We start from the raw sequence: 24,343 nt of genomic DNA on the forward strand, positions 1-24,343 counted from the left end.
ACATTTTAACAAGTATGTCGTTTCATACTATAAGTATGTAATAAGTACATAATACTATAAGTATATGGTATTCCTGTTACAAAAAAATATAATCGTACAAATTTTTTTATACATATGTGACTCATTTTTATTTATAACATTGGAACAAAAATTACTACTGATCATATTTAGATGAATTTATCCCCCAAATTTGACATGAAGAGATCGTCTATTAGTAGAGAGATGAAATTTTCTTTATACATATTTTTCATAACTTGTGAGAGATATATTATCATAAAAATTTGTAAAATATTTATTTACAAATTGTTTATAATTAATCATAAAGTTTAAATATGAGACAAGAAATATTTACATGTCTTCTATAATATTCGGATTCTCTTTTAGCTCCTATTTATTTTTGTAAAGTTAAGCATGGATTAAAAAGTATTTTTATTACTGCAATAAAATATACTTGTGTTACGACATGTCCGTGTTTACTTAATAATGTATGAAATATGGTAGCATAATTCAAATAATGAGTTGTAATAGAATGATTGTATAAGATTTACTTTACTCATAGCTTAAGTAAGTTATTTATACTGTACATGTAAATATATATTTATATATTTTGAACATTAGTCTTGACATTTAATATGGTAGTAAATTCTATAAATAATACCAATGTCATTTTTTTTAGAATTTCTTGCACAGAAAGCTTTAAGTAGACTTAAAAATATAATGTAAAAAGAAAAATATAAATACATTGATTATACATTGAGCAAATCTAATTAGTATAGGCACTGTAAGACAAGGTTTGATATATTGTCTAAAAATTAGTTTAAATCCTTATATCTATTTTAGAGATAGAGATGGAAGAAATAATATTAGTGATTTTAATATACTTGGTACTGTATATTTCTTTTATTTCTCTGTAACTACAGTTTAACGAATTTTTATAATAATTCTATTATTAAATTAGTAATTAAAGTACAGAGTACAATTGAATAATTAACCTCTTCAGTACGAGCGTCAACTATAGTCGACAGTCGCCGAATGTATTCCCACGGTTGACCTTCAGCTAAAGTCAGTAATCACTAAAAGCATACATATATACAGCCTACTGTCATCTTTAATTAATTATTGTACAAATTCTCGGTTTAAATAAGTACCTATTACAATTGGGCGGAATATGAGTACTACATAATATAACTACTTGTCATTATTGCTTGCAAGTTTAATCGTTCAGACTTTACTTCAAATTGTAAATAATTTGTAGACAATGTACACAATGTATTCTGATTCATCAAGCGAAAACGACATCGTTCCCTGTCGCAACAGTGGAAATGTCGAACGGGCAGGAGTTCTTACTTCGTCTGATTCAGAGGCAGAAATAACCAAAGAAAAGAGCCGTAGTTCAAATATAAAGTGGTTGCATGCGAATTTAAAACCTCAAATACATACGTTCGACGATAGAAATTCTGGAACTATAACAGAGAATATTACCTATTCATCTCAAATCATAGATTATTTCCGAATATTTTTTTCCGAGGATTTGATGACATATATAACGAACACAACAAACAATTTTTATCGATGTACAGTCGAACAATTGGACAACATTCCTTCCTCACTGAAAAAGTGGCATGACACTACGATAAACGAGTTATATCGTTTCATTGCTTTGACGCTGACAATGTCGCGCTTAAAAAAATTATCATTCAATGAATATTGGAGTACCAATGAAATTATTAGAACAGATGTCTTTGGTAAACATATGGCACGAGATAGATATGTCGCATTACAAAAGGTGCTTCATTTTAGCGACAAAAGATCAGAGACGTCTAAAAACCTACTAATAAAAATTCGTGAACCTTACAACAAACTGCGCGAAACATTCAAAAAATCATTTTGTCCCTTCAAGAACTTATGTATTGATGAGAGCCATATGCTTTACAAAAAACGATTGTCATTTAAACAATACAAACCTAAGAGGAGTAGACTTGGAATAAAAACGTTTGTGTTGTGCGATTGTAAGACAGGATATGTTTTAGATTTTATTGTTTATACCGGCGCTATTTCTGACGTTGATACATTTTCTGAAAAATTCGGTAGTTCAGGCAACATTGTGGTAAACTTGCTACAACAGTATTTAGGAAAGGGTCATCAATTGTTTGTCGATAATTGGTTCTCAAGCCCCGCACTATTCAAGTTTTTGCATGATTGTACTACAAACTCATGCGGAACAGTAAAAAAACAACGCGAAGGCATGCCGAAAATGGGAGAAGAATTAAAAAGTGGAGAATTAAGTTTTCGGTCATCGGGTAATTTGCTTGCATTAAAATGGCAGAGCAAACACGAAGTTTGGATGTTATCCACAAGTCATTCAGCGGAATATCGAAACACTAGAAAGATAAATTATCGTACAGGTGAAGTTTTACAGAAGCCTACGTGTATATTAGATTACAGTAAATCAATGGAAATTATTAGTGAAACTAATTGTATAATAAACACGGTTGAATGCACAAGGAATACCTTACAATGGCACAAAAGATTATTCTTTCATTTATTGGATCTTTCGGTGTGGAATTCGTATTGTTTATATAAATTCAAGACCAAAAAGGTTCTACCAATGTCCGAATTTCATTTAGCATTAATTACGGAACTTTTACAATCGTATCCCCGATCAGTGGGGACAGTGTCTTCTCTTAGATCCGAAAGCCTTTTACGTCTTACAGAAAGACATTTTCCGACTTTGCATAAGAGTGATAAAGCTAATAGAAAAAACCCAATGCGGAGATGTGTTGTATGTGCCAAACTTGATAAAAGACGTTGTTCAAGATATTGTTGTAAACAATGTAATGTAGGCTTATGTATAGTTCCGTGTTTCGAAATGTATCATACACAACATTATTTTTAAATTTAATTTTTTACTTGTTCATATTTATTTATATATTTATCACAGTTATATCAATAATACAATTTTTTACCTTTTTATTGAACTTTCAAAATTGTTGCTTTTATTTATCGAAAGCAAATTATACACGTTGATAATACTTCATTATAAAACACGTGTTATATGAAGGTATCTCGCGCTACGCTTACTTGTAGCAATAAAGTGACACTTATACAGTGGACAAAGGCTGTACCAAACAAAGATTTACTGACATTGCATTAATTAAAGATACTTTTTACATTTATTGTCAAGTTTTATAAATGCAGTGCAAATCAATATACTTGAATCCATTACAAAAATATTTCGATACTATAGTCCAACTCAAAGCACGCATACTTATTTTCGTTTTCTAATAATGTTAATCTATAAAATCGTAAACAACACTTGTACTATTTCGGTATTATCAAGTACAATAATGCAACAGTCGTTTATATGATATTTGAAATTAAACGTATTATTTTAATTTAAAAATGTAGCGTAGAATTATCCTTTCTTTAAGTTTGTGTCAGTTTTCCTATACAACTAGTTGACCTTCAGTTTGATTATTTTTAATGAGGTTTAGAAGCTAAACCATTACATAATGTTTATTTTGAAGAAGTCTTGTTTCCACGATTCTAAAATAATCTATTACTTAATAATAAGTATATTACTAAATATAGTACTTAGTTTAGAATTCTATTATTCTGAAAATAATTCAATGATATAGAACTGTGAAAACAATTAAGGCCTAATTTTCTCGTTATTTATCAGTCACAAGATCTATTTTCATCTATTAAACATTTCTAATACTTATCATGGAGAGCTGTTGGTAATATGAATAATCATGGCTTCAACTACAAGTATCTTATTAAAAATACTTCGTACATATAATATTTACATTCATAACATAGACGTCGCCTTAGAAGAAACAATGATACATTCATGAGATTTTATCACCTCTCACCTTAAACGTTACTGGATCTGTACCTAACTGAAATATTTAATTATGCTAATTAAACATTAAGCTAAAAATTGATCTGACGTTGGTTAAGGCGTTTCTTTAGTCTAAATTTCAATTTTTATTTTACAATACATCTAAAAAAATATAATTACTACATTTATATCGTAATGTGTACATCTTTGTTCCTAAGTTCCATCTGTTACTATAAATTTTATTTATTTAAAAAATTAGGAAATTGTAGTATTGTTTTAATACCTACGAAATAATTAGAGCAACGTATGTTAGCACCTTGCAACGATTATAAGGATTCTTACACGTATTCAGCCTCAGTCAAAATATCACTTAAAAGTACATTACACATGTTTGCATTATTTTTTAATTAAACGTTATTTTCATAGTTTGAACGAATTGTAACTGTACACAGATAACAACTGAAAAAACGTACTAATAAAAATTGGCATGATATATTTTTGTCTTATACGTCAATCACGATAAATAATAGTAGTTTAATAATTTAAAGAAACACTATACACATAAAAATTACCAAGCATTATAATTTATGATTTAAGACTTAAATTTTAAGTAAATCAATGAGAAGCTGCTAATTAGGTGGCGTATTCTTTTATATTAGATAACAGACCTTCATTATGAAGTCCAACATTCCATTTAAAATTGAAAAATATTTTTTATATTTCTTTTCAATATGAATTTATTATATATGCAGTTACTGATGACAAAACGTTTTTCTTATCAACGTTTCATCAATAAATATAAATTGTAATATACATTTAGTCGTATCAGATTGATTTTTAATCCTTGGTACTTCTTTTTGTATTATTAAATCTTTTAAGTCGCGAAAAATGCACCATAACTGGTAAAATATTCTTTGATTATTATGTCAACTGTGCTCCTGTCATTCAAATTTGGCAATTACGATCGATAGCATTTTAAAAATATTTAAGATGTCGTAAATTGTCGTAATTGCATGGTCAAATACAACTTCATGCGCCTAATATCTCGACGTAGGCAGGATTTTTTCAAGACTATTCTGCAGGAATTTTTTATATTTTACATTATGTAACTGTTAAAAAACAATTCTCATGGTCATTACACTATACCTTATACATCTTCGTAAAAAGACACGCCAGTGTTGACTGACTCTTATTGCGTCTCCCTAGGATGCTGGCGTAGGATTAGCAGTCGGTGGTACAGTGTTTTTTTGTTTCGCTCGTCTACGTTTGTTTAATAACGCGTTATTTGTGTGATCTAATTGTTTCAAATTGGCCGTATCGTAGTCTACGCGCATGGTAGCTAATGACCGTGTCATTTCTTCTTGAACTTCTGGCCAAAGTTCTTCGCCTTCTCGGAGTACGCGACCAGTATGTAAAGGCGTGGGGGGTACTTCCGTGTATTGCTATATATAAAACAGACAATGATCTATATTTGCGGCCGTACAACGCATGAATTGACAATAATGAAACAGAATTCTTACAGCAATCCATTTGTTGCGCATAACCTCGTCGATTTGAAGTCTTTGAGCTGGATCTGTACACAACATACCCTTGATGAGATTCTTTGCCTCTGTGCTTACATTAGACCATTCAGGGGCTGGAAAGTCATATTGGCCTAACCGAATTCTTTTTTTCATCCCTGGTGAAATTGCTAAACCATGATTACTGTAGAAAGGTGGGAAGCCACACAATCTAAAATATTATAAAATATTGATATGTTTTAGAATCTATATATAAATTTAAAATATTTATTCGTAAATAATAGTTACATACAGTATATACATTATAACTCCAAGTGACCAAATATCACAGCTTTTGTCATATTTCTCTGGTCCCAAAACTTCAGGAGCTATATAAACCAGAAAAAATATCTGCTTTGTTATTTCCATATGGTTACGCAATTAAGTTGGTTAAAAATAAAATTAGAATTTTGAAAAACAACTTACCAACATAGTATGGCGTATAACACGGGGTTTGTAGCGTATCTTTCATATGGGTCTCTTTCGCAAAACCGAAATCAGTAAGTTTCAATATTCCGGTACTATCTAAAAACGAAATACATAATCTATGTATAAGTTCAATTCAGTACAATTCAACGAATGTTAAACATTTCTATGATTCATTCAGCTTTAATATACTTATTTACATACCAGGCTTAGAGTACAAAAGATTTTCCGGCTTAAGGTCTCTGTGTGCAATATTCATATCATGCAGGTGCTTTACAGCAACACAAATTTCATACATTATTTGTGCAGCTTCTATACAAAAATTACATAAGATAATCAGAAAATGTTTCTTATATTTACATTAAGTACATCATCAAAATATAATACGTTAACTTAGTTTACCTCTCTCTGTGAAAGCACCATCTTGCCTATCTTGTATTCTCTCGAACAGTTCTCCTCCTTCCATACTAAAAGTTGATGAAACTTATTATTTAATATTGCTCATTAATATCATTTATACGATAAAATCACTTAGTCCAAATATTTACAAGCTTACCATTCCATAATAACTAATAAACATTTATTTCCACTATATGTATTTTCATATACATCTTTGACTTGCACTATGTGCCTGCAGTTTGATGCTCTCCAATGCAATTCAACTTCCCTTCGTGCTTTTACACAATCGTACAGTACCTATAAGCAGAAAATTGAACAAAAATCAAAATTAAATTCAACAATTCCAAAATATAGCAATTGCATACAGCTTATAAAAATTTCGAGGCTATAGGGGATTTACACGAAACCTTGAATAAATGAAGTGACGTAATCTGTTAAGATAAAAATGAATAGACATTAGAGGTGATAATATAGTGACTGGCAGTATCGTATAGCATTGTACAATATTTAATAGGTAAAAGAATACGCAATGGAACGCGTATGAATTTTATACACACGTATGATACTCGTATATTCGTTTTAAAAATCGCTGGTGAATGACCTAAAAACAGCTGACTCCATCGTTAAATCGATAAAACTTATTGCATTATGTAGTGGTTCGCGACCTAACATTCTTGAGTTAATGTACGATAGTCCGTATCGATGAGTACAACGTAGTTTTAAAATACTGTAATATTCTAATTTACTAACACTGTTTTTAATTTATACCGTTGAATTAAAATATATTATGTGTACGTATATATATTACATATCATTTATTTGAAATTTAAATGTCTTCCATCTTTATGTTACAACCGATAAAAAACACTTTATGTTTGTGAATACGTAAAATAATAAAAAATATTACTGTTGGAAACATGTCGTACGTATAACCAGCTCGTAACGTTCAGCTAAAAGAATTACTTGGCAGAGCAAACAAAAGTTTTATCTAACGTTACAAAGTCGCTATTGGCACAGTATAAATGTCCTTTATTTAAGTAACATCGATCAAGACCCATGTTAAACTCGAATTCTTGACTAGTATAATACTTCATTTCATTTTCATTTAGTTTGTTTCTTCCTTTTGCTTTCATATATTTTATAATATAATGTGAGCATTATTCTTAATTAAAATATTGTTATTTCGCGTTCAATAGCTATAGAATGTTTCTAAAGTCAAAGATTACAATATCTGTGGTGTGTAATTTTATGCATCAGTTCGTAAAAATACACGTCGTGAAAAATATGGCGTTGATATAAAGTTGCGAGATAAAAGAAGGGCGGAAAAAGTGTCTCACGGTTGAGCAGTATTTTTAGAGCATCGAATACATTGGGCGTTCTAAAAATGTTCAAATACAATTAAAACCTGCGGAACGCGCTTGAAAAGGTCGAAACCGGTTTCGACTTGAAGTTGCTGTATCGATGGTGATAATGAAATAGACAACTCTCACATATAAATGAAACCTCTGCGAAAAACTCGTTACATAAGAAGATACGTTCATTTGCACATAAAACTTGCCTTACGTTAAGTGAGACTGTAACGAAAGATGGCTCAAATTTAATCGTTAAATTCTGAAATTTTCCAATTTACAGAACGTCGAATTCAAATTCAAATTTTTGTCCTTAAAGTACGAAAAATCAACTGTTTCCTAAGCAAGTGGATTTCTCCGATATTGCTGAACAGCGTATAATCGTGAAGGTGCTTCGATTTGCAGGATTTTCCACGATTGTTACGCTCCCCTTATAAATGAAAATACATTGGTTACGTGCTCACGAGCATTCGACCGTTTTGTATTATTCCGCGGTAATGTGATTAGCGTTAGCACAAAGTGACATGTCCATTGTTACGACGACTAACAGACGCATAACTGAACTCGTAGGATTATTATTAATAGGCTGTGCGATCAGATTATGCTCAGCAGCCTACACTAGCGTATTTTACGGAGAAAAAGAAACGCGCAATACAGCTGATCATTTGTTCTTCTTTTTTTCCCTTTTCTCACCTTAATTATACAAATTATATAACGTTTTTATGTAATCAATATCATAAATAACGTAATAAACGTATAAAACGTTTCGACATTTTCATCAAGCTTACGTGTAAAGGAGAAAAGAATCTTTTTATAAAAAGAAATCGCAACGATATTTTCGTCACTGATTTCCTGTTATTGAGATTCTACTGACGGATCGCAGAAATACAGAAACCGTTCGTTCGTACAAGAACGAAAAAATAAAAATTCAAGTATTCTCGGAATGCTGCAGTCAAGGCAAAGAAATGTGAAACAATGGTGACAACGGTCCGACCGATCGTATCCGAGGCAAGAAGTAATCAATCAACGAAACAAAATTCGTAACAGGAACACTTGCTTGTAACATTGGCTCCTGCCATAGTCCGCAAATATTGATTTTTTTTTTTTTTGTAGCTACGTGAAGATACGCGTGGAAATACGATTCTCTGACTTTCTCCTCGGGTATGCCTCAAGGTGCTGTTTCTTGTATTACCAGAATCTATACATTGGTATCAGCTTACACCGTATAGCGACCACCACACGTCCTACAAAAATCATTATTTCAATGACACGCATAAAAACATTTCGCATTAATAAATTCGTATTATGCATCCATATTGATGACAATTATAATTATTGTGTAGCAAAGGCGTCGAATCAATTTAGCATCGAATCGCAAGTATTCGAAGGTTAATGTAAAGAGATAATTAAGAGTGTGCGACTGTCGGAATAATAGAATTATCGTCGTTACTGTTGGATCTCTTCATGGTCATACTGCGTAATTTAAACTGTTTTGCTGATTTATATGACTCGTTTCCAATCATTCGGTCCCGATAATTCGACGTGATAAATTATCCTTAAATTCCGCTCTGCTTGCTAACCATTAATTCGAAACGAATTGCTTTATACAAATTAAATTCTCTTTTTTTCTTTGCTGAATTTTTTCTTCCTCTCTTCCTTTAGCTTTTCTTTTTTTCCTTTCGTTGAGATATCGTCTGTATGGAAAATCGATAGGGAATTGACTAATATCTGTGACACGCACGATCGTGATGACCTACACACCTTTACGCGTTGCTACGAAACTACCATGTTACGTAGAAAAAGAAAATATCTATTGATAGTTGGTTTATGACAAGAAATGTATTTTAATCTTTCGATGTTGGATTAGTTGACGGGTCGATACCTTTGATAGCATTGATAATTTTTATACAAGCAAACACGAGATCATCGATACTACATACATAAGTATAAATAATGACATATTACTGTCGAAACTTATCAAGCTATTCTTGTCTATACAGTCACAATTATACAGCATATACAGGGTGATTGGTAATTGGTGGTACAAGCGGAAAGGGGGTGATTCTAGGCGAAAAAAGAAGTCGAAAATATGGAATAAAAATTTAAAAATTTTAAAAATGAAAAGAATAACGTCAGTCGAGACAACGATCTACAGTGAGATCCGTTATAACGAGACGCGATAAAGTGCAGGCGTACCGAGCGAAAATTCAAAATCGATTTTCTCGAAAACAAAGCCTCGAACGAAAAATTGTTATTCTATATTTTCGACTTCTTTTTTCGCCTAGAATCACCCCCTTTCCGCTTGTACCACCAGTTACCAACCACCCTGTATATCAGATGTTTGCATATCCTAAGTGCGTGTTTACTTTCTAGTTTACAGAGAAAGAAACTAGACTATTATTAGAAAAGAGCGTACTAAATCGATAAAAGAGAAATAAATACAAAAAGCAGACAATAGCATATAAATATATTATACTTTGATATGTTAAAGCGTGATAGGAGATATGTTATTAACTATATATGGTACATATACGAATATATTATAATTTCCAACTGATTTATGTATTCAAAGTATGATCTACGAAAAGATATCGAAACTTATCTTTTTTTTTTTTTTTCAAATTGAATTCTTTAAAATATCGTTTATAACAAGAAAAATCTATCAAGGAACAGCTCCTAAATTAGCAAGGCATATGTCGCGCGTGTGGCATCGTATGATTCACGTAATCGGTCGTTGACATTCTATGTACGTACGTACGCCTTTGATCAATACTTCTTTCAAAACCTATTTTAAATTATTTTTCAAATTTTTAAAAACTGATAAAACTATTCTCAACGGTTACATACATGTTAGTGATAAAATATTTAATAAGTCGCGACAAAGTTATCACGACTCTGAATTCGTTATTATCTTCGCCGGTACTTTTACCATAGACACGCGATTCATTTCACGATTCATATAATATTTTCGATTGCAATGACATTTCACATTTGGGGTTTGTTCAGTTGCCCGTGGAATTCTGTGCGGGAACGACGGCGCGAGAAGTTGCAAGAACAACAAACGGACCGCGAAAAGGCGAAAACACAAGGATCCCCAAAATTTTTCCAAGGCGATACAGAGAAAATAAGAGAGACGAACAGACTTCGAGCGATACACCGCATGGTCGGAATCGTCGAATGGGAAATCACCGAGTATAAATAGAAGATGACTCGCGGTCTGGACTCGCTTGGACACCGTCAGTCGATGATCATACTTTAGCACCGCTAAGTGGGTATCGATACAGCAGTACTTCGTTAACTGGCCACGATCCGGAACCTTAACTGGTCAGTTATCGAGGTAGGTATATTTCTAGGAAATTTCAAACATCTCTTTTCCCTGTCGAGTGCGAGTGAGATACAAGTACACGATACCTTTGTTTATTTTAGAAACATAATGCCAGAGGTACACTCACGAAATCAGTATCAAGAATTGGTGGGGATAGCGATAGCCAGCTAGCCGGAGAAGCGAAATGGCGAACAATTAACGTGACGTTACTGTACATTTCTGACAGTTCTATATATGCGTAAAAATGTACACGCATCGAATAAGGTATCCGGTACATCCTTGGAGCATCGTTCCGCATGTTCCAAAAATAACTAAGGCCAGATGTGTCATATTACACTTATATGTATGAAACATATATTGCTTTTATATCTACTGATAACAATCGAAACGTTCGTAAACCCTGTTACGTTTATCTCGGTCGGTATAATCGAGTAGCAATATGAAAAATAATATGTCTGACGTTTTCAACCTACACGTGTCGTCATACATGCCGCTTTTGTAATTACATGCCTGTACACAACGTTTTATTGCTCGTGCGTGAAATTTTAATCAACTCTGCCAGCTCCCGGGTGGGTTTCGCACAGTAAAATAGAATATAAAGAAACCAAAGGATTCGATCAGGTTTGCTTGCACCGTAATACGCATATAGCGCCATTCCCTTGAACAAAGGAAGAACTAAATAATCCGATTATTTCGGTGTTTCGAAGCTTTCATATTTCTCCATTTCGTATTTATGTTCCATTAAAATTAAGTCCATTAACACAAAATTAGCCCTCCGGGTGCAAGCTACTTTTTACTAACACAGCGTACCACGGTAGGGCATCTAAGATCGTGTTTCTAACGTGTTCGAGGCTTTGAAAAATTTAGAAAAATTTATGGCTGCTTTTAACGTCTCTACTACGATATCCTGATAGGCGTCAAGATGAAATATTAAACAATTTCTTGTTAAAAACTCCAAGTTTAAACATAATTATTTGGCGACTGAAGAATCGTTGGGAGGTTAAAATCGCATGTCTCGCGTTGCATGCGGAGGGTTAAATCCACTTTCTCGTATACGTATATACAAAAGACAAACACGTATGTAATTTTTCACAGAATAACTGACAGAGACTGATTTAAAAAAAAATGACCGATTCGACAGAATAACCAACGAAGAATAATAAAAAAGAATGACCGATTCCACGGAAGAAATCATTGATCGTTATCTCACCTTGAGCGCATATTTTTCCCTGGTATTTTTGTCATAACACTGAACAACTTTTCCGTTTATTCCAAGACCAAGCACGTGATTACTGATTTCATAGTCATCGGTGATCGGTGTGACTTTTGGCAAACGGACGTCGCATCTTGTGACCGTGTGTTCCATGGTTTTCCGTTTGGTTTCCACGGTCGAAACCTCTTTCTCTTTCGTCGACACCTCGATCTCTATTTCCGCTGCTCGTTTCCGTTTTCCTTTCTTATTCTCCTCGTTCTCCTCGCCGACGGGCCTCTTGCACTTTCTAAAATGGTAATCGATCGTCAATCACGTTCTCATCCCATGGGGGAGAAGAGACTCGACTCTTAGTTTTCTTCTTTTTCTACGTGTGTACTACGTGTGTATGTATATGTATATATATATATATGTAAAAAAAAAAAAAAATAACGCAAATGTACCGACACCATAAATATTCGAAGAAAATTGAGACACTTCATGAGAAATGCGAAGAAGTACGACGATTTGACTGGCACCGTTGGTAAGAAAAACCTTAGAACGATAGCATATTTCGTGCTGACACTTGTGAGCGCGCCACGCGAATGACAGTACTGACAGTAGTATAGCTAGAAAAAAAAGTTATTTGCCAACGAAAAGCTATTTTATCACTCGTATCGGCGCCTGTTTTATCTTTAAGAGTTACCAACGGAACGCGATTTATATCCTTTTGAAAGTAAATCGTACTTCCTGTTATTCGCCGCGAGACTCGTACGAAGAAGTTACTCATTACAGATTTCAAGTATTTCTTATTACCTTAAACTGATAAGTCCATTATCATCTGATTAATCGCGACGTGGTACGCCAAGCAGTTACTCGCATGTTGTTATCAAATTGACATTGCGATAGAAAATATCAATGTTTGATTATGTACATGTAATTTATATAATTTACATCTTTACGTAATTACTAAATCTTTAAATTTATAAAAGTTATTAAACCAATTATAGGAAATAAAATTGGTAAAAAGGTTACGCTTAAGTGTATATCACGTATGGTAATTAGTTAATTGATCAAATTAATTTACTTTGTGACTTACAGGAAATATTTTGGCAAACTGTATATTCGTTTGTATGATCACGCTGTAAGTACACATGCACGATATAGCACGATATACTTACTGAAATACGCGCACACCTTTATGTATTACACAACTAAGTTCAATCGATTGCAGTAAAATTATACTACATAGCTCAACGCACGTGAATGGAACATTTTGAAATTATCAAGACTATCCCAATCGGGTGCGTCGATTATGTGTTGCTTTAATGATGATCGATACACGCAATAAAACAGCAACAGAAATGATCGATCGATAGATCAAAGAAACAAAAAACAAAGGACAAAAACGTCGTAAAACAGGGTTAAAAAATCAGTCGCAAGTTTTAATCAGCACGAGATTAAGTAATAATGTGCAATTGTTATGATTGCAACGAACAGAAATTTACAAAGAATGATGAGGAATAGTGTTTATCGTCGTATTATTCAAAAGGACGAGTTGACGTTATCGTATTTAAATCAATCTGATATATTGATTTCGAGGAAATAAAATATAATACGTTCTACAGATGTTTATGCATGTATGGGAAATTTAAAAGCGGAAATTATATAAAACGAGCGTAATACGCGAAACCGCACAAGATATCCAAAGTGAATTATATGTTATATTATGTAATGGATAATATAAGTGTTTATTTAAGTTTCATTCTTTTTAATTAATAATTTATGAAAGTATGAATATGCATGAACATCTGCAGTCTAATAATATGACAGAGACCTCCAAAATGTCCACTTGGCTGCCGATTTCGGCATTTGTGTAGCTTTTTTTAACGTTTCGAAATCTTTCTAATCGAATCGTTGAACGAAGATAGAAAGCATCGCCTTCCGGGAGGGCCGAAATTCCAAAGAATTCTCAGAGGTAACACAGTCAGGTAGCGGTGAGTTATGGATTAACTGTGTGAGCTCCGCGTCGTCGAATAAAATAAGAATGTGTCTCTAATCGTAACTCAAAACTCGATATCCAAAGAATAATCGCACAGAGAGGGAAGAGGCCAGCTGAAAACCGAAGATAAAAAAACTAATATAACTCATCCTCAATAATGAAACTGGTGATTGACGATGGAAAGAAGCGTGCAAAAAAGCAATTATCAGAAAGCAAGTTTTTACATGTGCGTATGTACATATGTGTAGAGGGATTACACGGGATGCAGTGTGTCTATCTCAACACTTCTAATGAGATGAATCGCATTTCTGTTACGCAAGTTACACAGCCAAAAGATTCATGAACTTGGCAATATAAACACAATGGGAGGAACAGAACACAAAATGACTTGTCGAAGATCTATTTGCATAAACGTATATCCACCGCCAAATTCGCCATCTATACCTTATCAAGATTCACTGAGTGATTTACTTAAAATAGCGGTAGCGTATGACGTATGCAAACAAAATAAAATGCATTAAAGATAAGGCAAACTGAAAATCAGGGGAAAAAACAAAAAAAGAAAAAAAAAAAAAAAGAACTCTGGCATGATTATAAAAGATAATTATGCTGGTTGTCTAACGTACTTGGTGACGTCCGCTTCTTCAAAGTTCAATTTCCCGCCATAAAATGATATATTTGAAAGAAAGAATACCACTGTTACAACATTTTATATTTCACACTGTCATGAGAACACTCGATTAGTATTTCTTAAGAATTATTCTTGTCACGATACGTCATAACACTGAATCACAATTCGATGCGACGGTATAAAAAATAATGTTCACGAATATTCAGAATGTAACTATGCTTCTATTCGTTTGTTTCACACGAAAAAAAGAAAAAGTTTCTCGGAGGTGTGTCACGCGAATACCAAACGGTCAAAAAGATCAAAATATTTGTCTACCTGACCTGTCGTAAAATAGCCGGTTTTAACACGAATATGAAATTATTCGATGACGCCGTTGGAAACTGTTTTTTCTCGCTGTGAAAAACCTAATAAGAAGAAAGTTAACCAAACGCAACTTTTTCCATAACCATACTTTCCGTGCATTCGACCGACCACTACTGACTACTGAACTCAAGTCCACTCAACGACTCGGACTTTCATACCAAAAGCCAATTCACAAACACTAGTAGATAAAACGGCTATGGCGGCAAAGCGAAGCGCCCCTACAAGCAATCTTAGGATGTGACTCACTACACAGGGACGACTCTACGCTATAATTTTTTAGGTCCATACGTCAGTATTTTGGGCCCCTTTTATAATTTCTTCTATGAAATTTAGTTTTTAAAAGATCTACTACATTAAAGCGATGACAGAGTGATCAAATGAAATACGGCTTTACAACCTAATAATTTTTTTTCAATTATTATTATTATAGGTTTATTTTATGTTACACTACAATTAGACATGTATGCATGTATATACATAATTTTTCGATGTAATAAAACTGAAGGGGGCAACAATCTTCAGGTCTCTTGCATTTTTATCACTTAGATAATTACAAAATTATTACATTTAATATAAATATATCTTTTCGTACAGGCACATTTTATATTTACATACAGGTTTCTCTTTCATCTTATCATTTCTAATCATATTGTCCATTAAGTATTTCATTAAATAAAAACTGTATCACACAAAGTATATGAGAGCCAAAAAGATAATTTCTATTGATACAATTTGTCATTAAAAGATTGTACGTGACATGTGATGCAATGAATAAGTTCTTTCATAATATACGAATAACAATTTCTATGTATTACAGTCAATATCACTTATGATACTGTAAAATTAAATTACTATCAGTATTATCGTTATTAGTACAATGCACCACAGTATCGTTTCATGAAAAATTCGTTATTACTTTTATTAAAGTACATAGTACGTACTGTTAATAGTTACTAAAAATTACATCAGATTTTAATCAACAGATATAATTTACAGAACATCTTGAAAAGAAAACGTATTGTGGTTTAATCTTTGGATTATCGAATTAGAGAAAATACTTATGTTTAACTAAATATTAAACATTGCTAGAAATATTGTACTTAGTACTTATACCTATTAATCAGAAAAATGTTTATGGAAATCTCAACCAGCGAAACGTTTTTATGAACATTAACAATTGAGAACAGTTTAAAAATATTTAACGATTCGTACATTCGTTACAGTATAACTCGGAAAAATATCCATATTCTAAATATTATTAATAACATTAAATACATAGCATTACTTTTATCCTAACTTACTAGTGCTAATTTAATATTTCATAATTTTCAAGTACATACAAATAATATATGCGCTTACATTTATATTCTATTATATGAATATAATTACAATAATTAACAGTAAGATATAAAATGTACAATTTATTAAGTAAACGCATACATATTTATTTCTTTATTTCTTTTAACTTGCTAAGTGTTTTTGTTTTTCATAAAAAATATACTATTATTGTCCATTTTGAAGCGAATAATACTTGATGCATAATAAAATCAATATTTAAGAAAATTCCGTTTCTATTTTGTTGAAAATAAAATAGATATGATATATTTTTCTTGAATGTAGCACAAATTAGTATTATTGCACAATGTATTATTTTTTTATGGGCATTTTAAATATGATGCATCTTTTTTTACTTAATCTACAATAAAACACAGTCTAGAAATATATCATATTTGCAATGACTATTTTCTAGAAAAATAAGTAAAAAGTGTGCATATGCCAACTCATATCTAACAAAATTACTATGTCATTAAAATTACAACGAAATATGTAATTTGTTTGTACTGATAGTTATATTGAATTACCTCCTCTTTTATCAAAACTAAGACATTAGTGATTTTTTGGACGGAAAAATGCAGTGATCATAAAGAAATAATTTAGTTAACGTTTTAAATTTCTGTGAAGATTTTAATGTATGTGACAGAAAAAAAATTTTTCTGAAATTTTTTTACAATTTTTCAACATTTTTACGTAAAAATGATTAGAATATTATACATATAATAAAAAACTGTAGAATTGATGAAGTAAAAGATTATTAATTCGAGCAAAGGGCTATCTTTCTTCACTGCTAATAAATTATAAGTATAATAATATTGATCCACATGTTTTTTTATAATATATGCCAATACAAAACTTTCCAGGTATATATTTTTATTTAAAAAACTCGAAATTAAAGCTTCTTTCTGATTTTTGATCAAGTGATAATTAGTCACGTATGATATTGTAACATTGTTTGTAATTTTAATGAAAGGACGAGTTTATACTGATAGCAATGATAAGAATATTTTCGATAATAAATATGTTACTATTAACATTTTTTACAAATACAACGTTTTGTGCAAGACGGAAAGTTTTGTACAACAGGCAGTCAATTTATAATAAATAAAAAAATGCTAAACGTTGAAATATTTTAAGCTAAATATTACATCTGATTAACAAGTTAAAACACATCTACCCTGAGTTTTAACAACTTTAAAAAGAGGCTTGTGAGAAATATATATATATATATGTATATATATATATATATATATATATATTGTGTATATATATATATATATAGGGAGAGAGAGAATTATAATTCTTTTATGAAAAATAAAAATCAACATTGCCTCGTTACATTTTCCTTTCTCAATGTATAAAAATATTCAAGTCATTTAGCGTTAACGCGTATATGTATATATATATGTATATATATATATATATATACATATATATAACATATGTATGTATTTATAGATATCACTTTTTTAGGTCACGATTTACATTGCACAATTAGTAATTGTCACCCCATATGACTTTCAGGTTCAGCTTTGTAATCTTGCATAGTAAGAATATAAGGCACGACACTAGCTACGCTTACCCTACCGATAAGACCTGCAAAGAATAAATCTTCCAAGACCCTAGGGTTAATTGAACGAAGTGGTGCAAGCCTTAAAAGAAGGCGCGGTAACCTGTTGGATCCTACGCGTTGTTGTAATTCTGTCCACGCAGCTTCTTGTAAAACTTCAACCTTTTTACGCCACACGCCGGCTAAGACATTGTCTATAAAAATTTCAATTTAAAAATAGACAACTTTTGTATAAATGGAGTATTCTTTACTTACCGGCACTGAAAAGAGTCAACGCTTTAAGGTACGCGTATTCAACGGAATCCACTTGTAATTTATGAAGTGAACTAACACAATCTTGTAGTCTACATATATGTTCTGTGACAGACTTCACTTTACTAGCTGTAATTTTTTCCTGTGCAATACTAGCTTGTAAATGATTTATTATTGATGTTAGAATACTGGGAAGGGATAAAGTGTATGCACATTGTGCAAGTCCTAAAGTAAAAAGCTGTCCCCAGGAACTGCGCACTAACGTTGTTTGAACTTCAGATCTGTAAAAATTAATTAGTTTATCCAATGTATCTTTACATGTATCATTCTGATTAATATCATGCTCTTTATTTACGCACGGTAATGCTTGAAATGCCGGAATTCCTCGGGCCCAATGAACTGACAAAAAAAGTAATCTAGCGGCACTCTCGCAAATATAATGTATCGATAAGTACGCAGGAGCTGGGCTTGGAGCCCTTAATTCGAATAACGTATGTCTTTCGGAAATTAATTGGCCAGTCCATTCTTCTTCTGGCTCACTTGAACCATTAACACTCTATAATAAAATTATATAAAAGTCGCAAAAACATTTAAAGATACTTTGCAAAGATTTGCCTGATATAAATGAAACATACATCTCCAATAAGTTTAGCCATGCTATCTAATGCATGCGAAATAAGTAAACGTTCTCTTGCTAATGTTAATGCATCACTAAGATCACTATCACTGCTTTGGTCTTCCATACTGGGGCTTTCAGGTTGTTCCCAAGTTGGAGGAGTCTCAGATACTGATTGCTGTGGTTCTGGTTTAACCCTAGGACTTCTATTTCCTACTTTTGTTCCTGCTGATTCGCCTAACACTGGTTTTCTCTCATGTTGAACAGCTGCAACATTATAGTACAATATGTTAACAATTATAAACTTGTTTATAATTAAATTAAAAAACTGAACACTTCATTCAGTATCTTAAATAAACTTACAATCACTTCTCATTCCCATTGCAAGACATTTCTGAAGCCTACAATACTGACACCGATTTCTATGGTGTTTGGTAACTTCACAACTTTTGCTTCCTCTACATTGATAACCCAATTGTTTTCTAATGCTACGTTTAAAAAATCCTTTACAACCTTCGCAACTTATTGCCCCATAATGTCTTCCACTAGCCCTATCCCCACAAACCACGCATAATTCTAATGACAGTCCCAAACCTAAAGAACCACGGACATCTCTTGCCAATTTTACCTGAAAAGTAATAAAATGTGAAGCAAATCAAAAGTAATGAAATGTAAAAATTAAGAAAAAAATAGATGAAAATCCTACCTCTACATCAACATTGTTTAAATGTTCAATTCCAGAGTGTAAATGAACAATGCCTGCATGAGAACTCAAATTACGAAAATCTCGTCCCATTTTGTGATCAACTTTATCATCATGTACGTTGTCTACGTGATTATTTCGATCCCTTTCCATGTCTCTCTAAAAATATATAGTTCATTATACAATTAATAAAAAGTATCTTAAAAGTTCTGTTCCTAATTTCTGCAAAAATTAATACACCGAAATTATACCACAGCGGGATGATGCGCTAAACTGTGAAAATTTCTTCCTACATTTTGATCTAATTTATCGTCTTGTAAATTTTCACCCCGATCGTTTTGATCAATTTCCATATCCCGCTGTAATAAAAATAAAAAGTTGTTATTAAATAATCGCAAGAAAGCAATTTGAACATTTAAGTTAGGATAATAATTTTTAAATCATTAAAAAATGAAATAAGCACCTCTGTTTCAACATCAGCTACATGATCCATACCATGGTGACGAGATAAATTACGGAAATCCATTCCTACTTTTCGTTCCTCCTCGTTTTCATTTAAATTATCGTGATCATGTGGTTCCCTATGATCCCTGTCCATTTCTTTCTGCAAAAATAACAAATAAAGATACTTACATAATTGTACAATTCGTAAAACATAAAATATTCCTATGGTGACGTCACTATACATATCTATATTACATATATCTTAAACAACCGCAAATACTTGCAAACCACTTGTCGTTTAAAGAAATTGCGTATAGAATTCATAAATTAATGTCTTTCCGCTTTGTTGATACATGTCTTTGAAAGAACAATGATAATTTTACATTCATATTCAAATAAATAGACAATTAATTAACCATTCCTTTCACAATAATCTGGACCCTCCTACAAAATAATTTACCAACAAATAATGTCAAATTATCAGAGGTAAATTGCAAATTATAAACTTCAAACAATTTTTACAATTTTACGGTAAATAGCACAAACAGCTGGCTTGCTTGTGAAATTCACTTATAGAAATTTGCTCGTTTTATTTCCAAACTTGTTGCTGTTATGCAAGAAAATTTACTAGCGTCAATATAACCTGTAAGCTTGTAACATAAAATAATTTACTAATAACATTATTCAATTGTATAAGAAAGATCTAGCTTTAATGTGACTGAAAGAATACATAAAAAAAATCTTTTCTATGAAGATTGCATAATGCTCCACAGATATTGGTAGCATTACATCGAGTAGGATCGGATAAATCGTGATCATGTACAATCCGATTTGATCTAGGCAGATAGAAGGTATCGTTTAAAGGCCTAAGCGTCGACGCGGTATAAAAATGAAAACTGGAGCATTTGCCGTCCGCCCCTACCTGCCGCAACCCTTTCCCCCTACCATTTTAAGAAGTGAAAGAGATGGTCCCGAGTTGTTCGGTTCGTAGGTTGCTACGTGGTTAAGCGCATGCCGATACCATAGCCATGCTACACTGGCTGTCATAGAGCGAATGGTCCATTTCCATACACTCGTGATCCGACTTCGTCACCACTGTCAGTGCAGTAACATGAGAAAACGATGCCTGTACCGTTGCTCCAAAATACTTAACATTCTTGGACCTTACGTTTCGTTATGCATCGTACTCTCTCTGTAAGCGTACTCTCACAACCTTTCTAATCACGATAAAGCTTTCAACCGAATAACCACAGCTACTTTCGAACGTACGAAAATACGTTTGTGCTTTTTAGAAATTTTTTTACATTTAGAATCAAATTTCTTTCATACAAGCCATCAACTTGTATACACACAATACTTACTTTATCTTTATGATCAATAATAACACACGTATCTGATTTCACGGAAGTGTCATGCATGAGATTCAACGTCATTCCATTTTGCGATCAAGAATTTCACGATAGTAATATGACACCTGTCGATCTTTTCTTTTTTTCAAACTTGAGCCATTGACCCGTTTAGACACGTGTCATTATAAACTATTAACAAATTTTATCGCGGCCGCCTTTATCGTTTACATTTCGACGATCCTATTTTCGATAGTATTTCATGCACCATGATGAACAGTCCGCCAAATAACAATTGGAAATATGTTATTAATGGATAAAAGGTGAATCTTAATTGAAAGTACAAGAAGTATAGCCAGAATCCAGAACTATAATTTTTTAAAATAAATTAATTCCTTATAATTTTATTTATCTCATATAGTCATGAATATATCGTTTTAAAACATTTTATGAAACGAATTGCATTTTCCTGACCGACCTTAGAAAACACGCGACGTGTCTTACATTAAAGTTCGAGGACGGTACGCACAATACACTACCTGTTGGGTCGACCTGTATCACCGCATTTGCGTGTGTCGGCGGTGGCGCTCTCACAGGTCACGCACAGTTCTGAAAATATAACGTAGCTAGCCACGCGGTAATACGCGCGGAATATATGTATATATATATATTCGTTATTCGAATATATATTCAAAAAAACAACTTTTTAATAAATCAAACGACGAGGAAACACGATAAACATTCGCAGTATATATGCGAAATCTTTTTACTCGGTATGAGCGCTCTCGCGCACAAAAACACCACGTCTGAAGTTTAAAGGCAACCTTGCACAGGTGAACGCAGCCAGGCCGTTCGCTGTACTGGCAGGTTGGCAGGTCACTCTCTTGTATACCGCCAAGACACACCGGCCAGGTGCATTCTCGCCCCGCTTGCCTGCTTTTCTACCTGAGCGAGAGCATTCGCTGTAAAGGACCGCATAGTGGCTTCTCGACGAGCGTTACAGGTTATGTCACGTAATACACGCCCGTGATGACTTATCGGTTGAGGCTCGAGGTCGCAACGTCGAACGAGAATAGGTCAAACACGAACAGTTAGTGGCAAAAATTTATATTAAAAATGCATATCATGACCCAGCAAATATTCCTATGCACCATTACTTTCAGATATGAATATTAGGGGAATCATTTACGTTGACGTGCACATACAACATAATGTTCTTTTAACTAACGAAACTACATTCTGATATCTATTAGCGGTAGAGAAGCATATTGCTTAGAAGCATATAAGCTTAGAGAAACATATTGTGTACATTATAAATAAATTGGAGACTAGAAGACAGATACTGAATTAAAATTTTCGATAGAAAATTTTCGATATTTAAAAATCTTTTCGTTCTAAATATGTGAAAATTTTGAAACTGGAACGTAGGAAAAAAGTTACGACTTTACCTGAACGAATTATCTTGAATGTATTTTTATTTCAAGCGTATGCATCTTATATTTCAAAATAAAAATAGACTTAAATTTTGGATGAACTGTAAATAATTATAGCAATAATCTTATATAATTTTAATCGATATATTAATTTATTAAAAATATGGATTCTACTTTTGTCGGTTAAATTAGCATCTCTTAAATATATCATGTTGACTTATAACCTTTCGATTGGTCATTTCAAGTTAGCTAAAGATTTCTTGGAAGAGCATCAGCGAAGAAGAATAGTCATTGGAGAGTAATTATTTCTATCTATACGACCGGACTTCACAGGTAAAGGTCGCTTGTGGGTCCGAAGGTTACCTCCTACCTACTTGATCACCGTATCGACACAGATTTATCTTGTAATCCCACTTGCTGCGTTAAAATTGCACTACTAATCACGCATTATTCTTTCCCGTTTTGTTTATCATAATCAATCTTTTTATTATTATCTGCGAATTTATAATGACGTAAATTCTTAACTTCTAAAATATAGACAAACTTATTATTTTCTTATAATTTTTAGGTATTTTCATTATTTTTCAGTTTCGCAATGTATGAAGATATGAGAAAAGAATTTAAAAGTTACTTCGCTTACAAAAAAATATTTTACATTGCAACGTTTGAATTAGTTGTACAATAAATATAAAATATTAAATTGAAAATTTTTGAATGTAAAAAAGAATAATGGAAAAAGTAATGTTATTATCAACAGAGTTACAAGATTTCATAATGACATTGTCAAAATATACAATGATTATTTTATTCTTAAGGAAGAATAGTATTTTATTTACTAACAATCGAATTGCGGAGAAACCTGCAAATATGTATTTTACAGTATTTAATTTTATGAAGGAACGTGCACAGATTGATTCGATGTGGGCGAGTCAACGTTTCGGATTTCATGCATCGTTATCGACGAAAGGATAACACAAAGCTAAATACTAAAAAGTATGTAATTTTTGTACGGACTTACCTTTGTTATTAATAACGACGATAGATTTGACTATGTGTCATTTGGACAGTTCATAGCAACAACTAGACTTCGTCAACCATCCGTGGGTTAGAGTTCATAACCTCTTCTAACCTTTACCTTTCCTTTGCCTCCTCCCCCCCCGTGCCTAACCCCACCGCACACCTTTATAGCCACTCGACAATACATCTGCTGCCATCGATACGCGGTTGTATACAGATTCACGATTTCGAACCTTTGTTGAAGAATTTGTACGTCGCGCCATATCCTCGGTAAGTTTAAGAACTGTTTTCAGGAAGTATCGCCATGATGGTAAAAGGAAGTTGCCATATAACCATAATTTATATTTAAATTTCTTTATTATCCTATCTCGTATAAAAGGATTAAATTTCAGAATACATATATGAGCTCCTAACGTAAGCTTTAGCGTTAAAAAATTGAAAGTATCTAATACAAATTTGGTAAGAAAGCATTCGATATATTGCAAAACGTTATTTATTGCAAACAATTTTCCATGTAATACATGTTATACATAAATTCAT

At 32.5% G+C, this 24,343-nt stretch overlaps 2 protein-coding genes, 1 long non-coding RNA gene and 1 pseudogene across 18 annotated transcripts; 2 read left to right on the forward strand and 2 right to left on the reverse strand.

Moving 5' to 3' along the window:
- The first annotated feature begins 1,548 nt into the window (after positions 1 to 1,548).
- Positions 1,549 to 3,391, forward strand: LOC138181295 (piggyBac transposable element-derived protein 4-like; annotated as a pseudogene).
- LOC138181293 (MAP kinase-activated protein kinase 2) lies at positions 2,887 to 15,302 on the reverse strand. Of its 10 annotated transcripts, none has more exons than XR_011173479.1 (11): positions 14,720 to 15,302; positions 13,929 to 14,206; positions 12,113 to 12,401; positions 6,386 to 6,525; positions 6,232 to 6,296; positions 6,034 to 6,141; positions 5,830 to 5,928; positions 5,657 to 5,732; positions 5,365 to 5,575; positions 4,991 to 5,286; positions 2,887 to 4,920 (listed from the first exon to the last, which is right to left on the reverse strand). XR_011173479.1 is itself a non-coding variant. In XM_069116029.1 (11 exons), the coding sequence occupies exons 3-11, from the start codon at positions 13,961 to 13,963 to the stop codon at positions 5,047 to 5,049; spliced, it is 1,263 nt and encodes a 420-aa protein (XP_068972130.1). In that variant the 5' UTR covers positions 13,964 to 14,206; positions 14,720 to 14,735; positions 15,045 to 15,301; the 3' UTR covers positions 2,887 to 5,046. The 10 variants fall into 10 exon arrangements, 9 of the variants coding, with proteins under 9 accessions (XP_068972130.1, XP_068972129.1, XP_068972136.1 ...); XM_069116029.1 differs by having other exon boundaries at positions 2,887 to 5,286; positions 14,720 to 14,735; positions 15,045 to 15,301; XM_069116028.1 differs by having other exon boundaries at positions 2,887 to 5,286; positions 14,720 to 15,301.
- Positions 10,588 to 12,256, forward strand: LOC138181297 (uncharacterized). Its single transcript, XR_011173481.1, has 2 exons — positions 10,588 to 10,914; positions 11,004 to 12,256. It is a non-coding gene; the product is annotated as an uncharacterized LOC138181297 (long non-coding RNA).
- Positions 15,303 to 17,691: 2,389 nt separating the features above from the next.
- LOC138180557 (orphan steroid hormone receptor 2-like) lies at positions 17,692 to 23,980 on the reverse strand. 7 transcript variants are annotated; one of them, XM_069114549.1, is made up of 9 exons: positions 23,805 to 23,980; positions 20,027 to 20,167; positions 19,815 to 19,922; positions 19,567 to 19,722; positions 19,224 to 19,488; positions 18,880 to 19,127; positions 18,604 to 18,800; positions 18,248 to 18,525; positions 17,692 to 18,186 (listed from the first exon to the last, which is right to left on the reverse strand). In XM_069114549.1, the coding sequence occupies exons 2-9, from the start codon at positions 20,159 to 20,161 to the stop codon at positions 17,927 to 17,929; spliced, it is 1,647 nt and encodes a 548-aa protein (XP_068970650.1). In that variant the 5' UTR covers positions 20,162 to 20,167; positions 23,805 to 23,980; the 3' UTR covers positions 17,692 to 17,926. The 7 variants fall into 7 exon arrangements, with proteins under 7 accessions (XP_068970650.1, XP_068970651.1, XP_068970648.1 ...); XM_069114550.1 differs by lacking the exon at positions 23,805 to 23,980 and adding an exon at positions 21,893 to 22,032; XM_069114547.1 differs by lacking the exon at positions 23,805 to 23,980 and adding an exon at positions 21,369 to 21,855.
- Between the last annotated feature and the right edge of the window lie 363 nt (positions 23,981 to 24,343).

This window comes from Bombus flavifrons, chromosome 6 (assembly GCF_040668555.2).
Source record: "Bombus flavifrons isolate JBK064 chromosome 6, iyBomFlav1_principal, whole genome shotgun sequence".
NCBI classification, from domain to species: Eukaryota; Metazoa; Arthropoda; class Insecta; order Hymenoptera; family Apidae; genus Bombus; species Bombus flavifrons.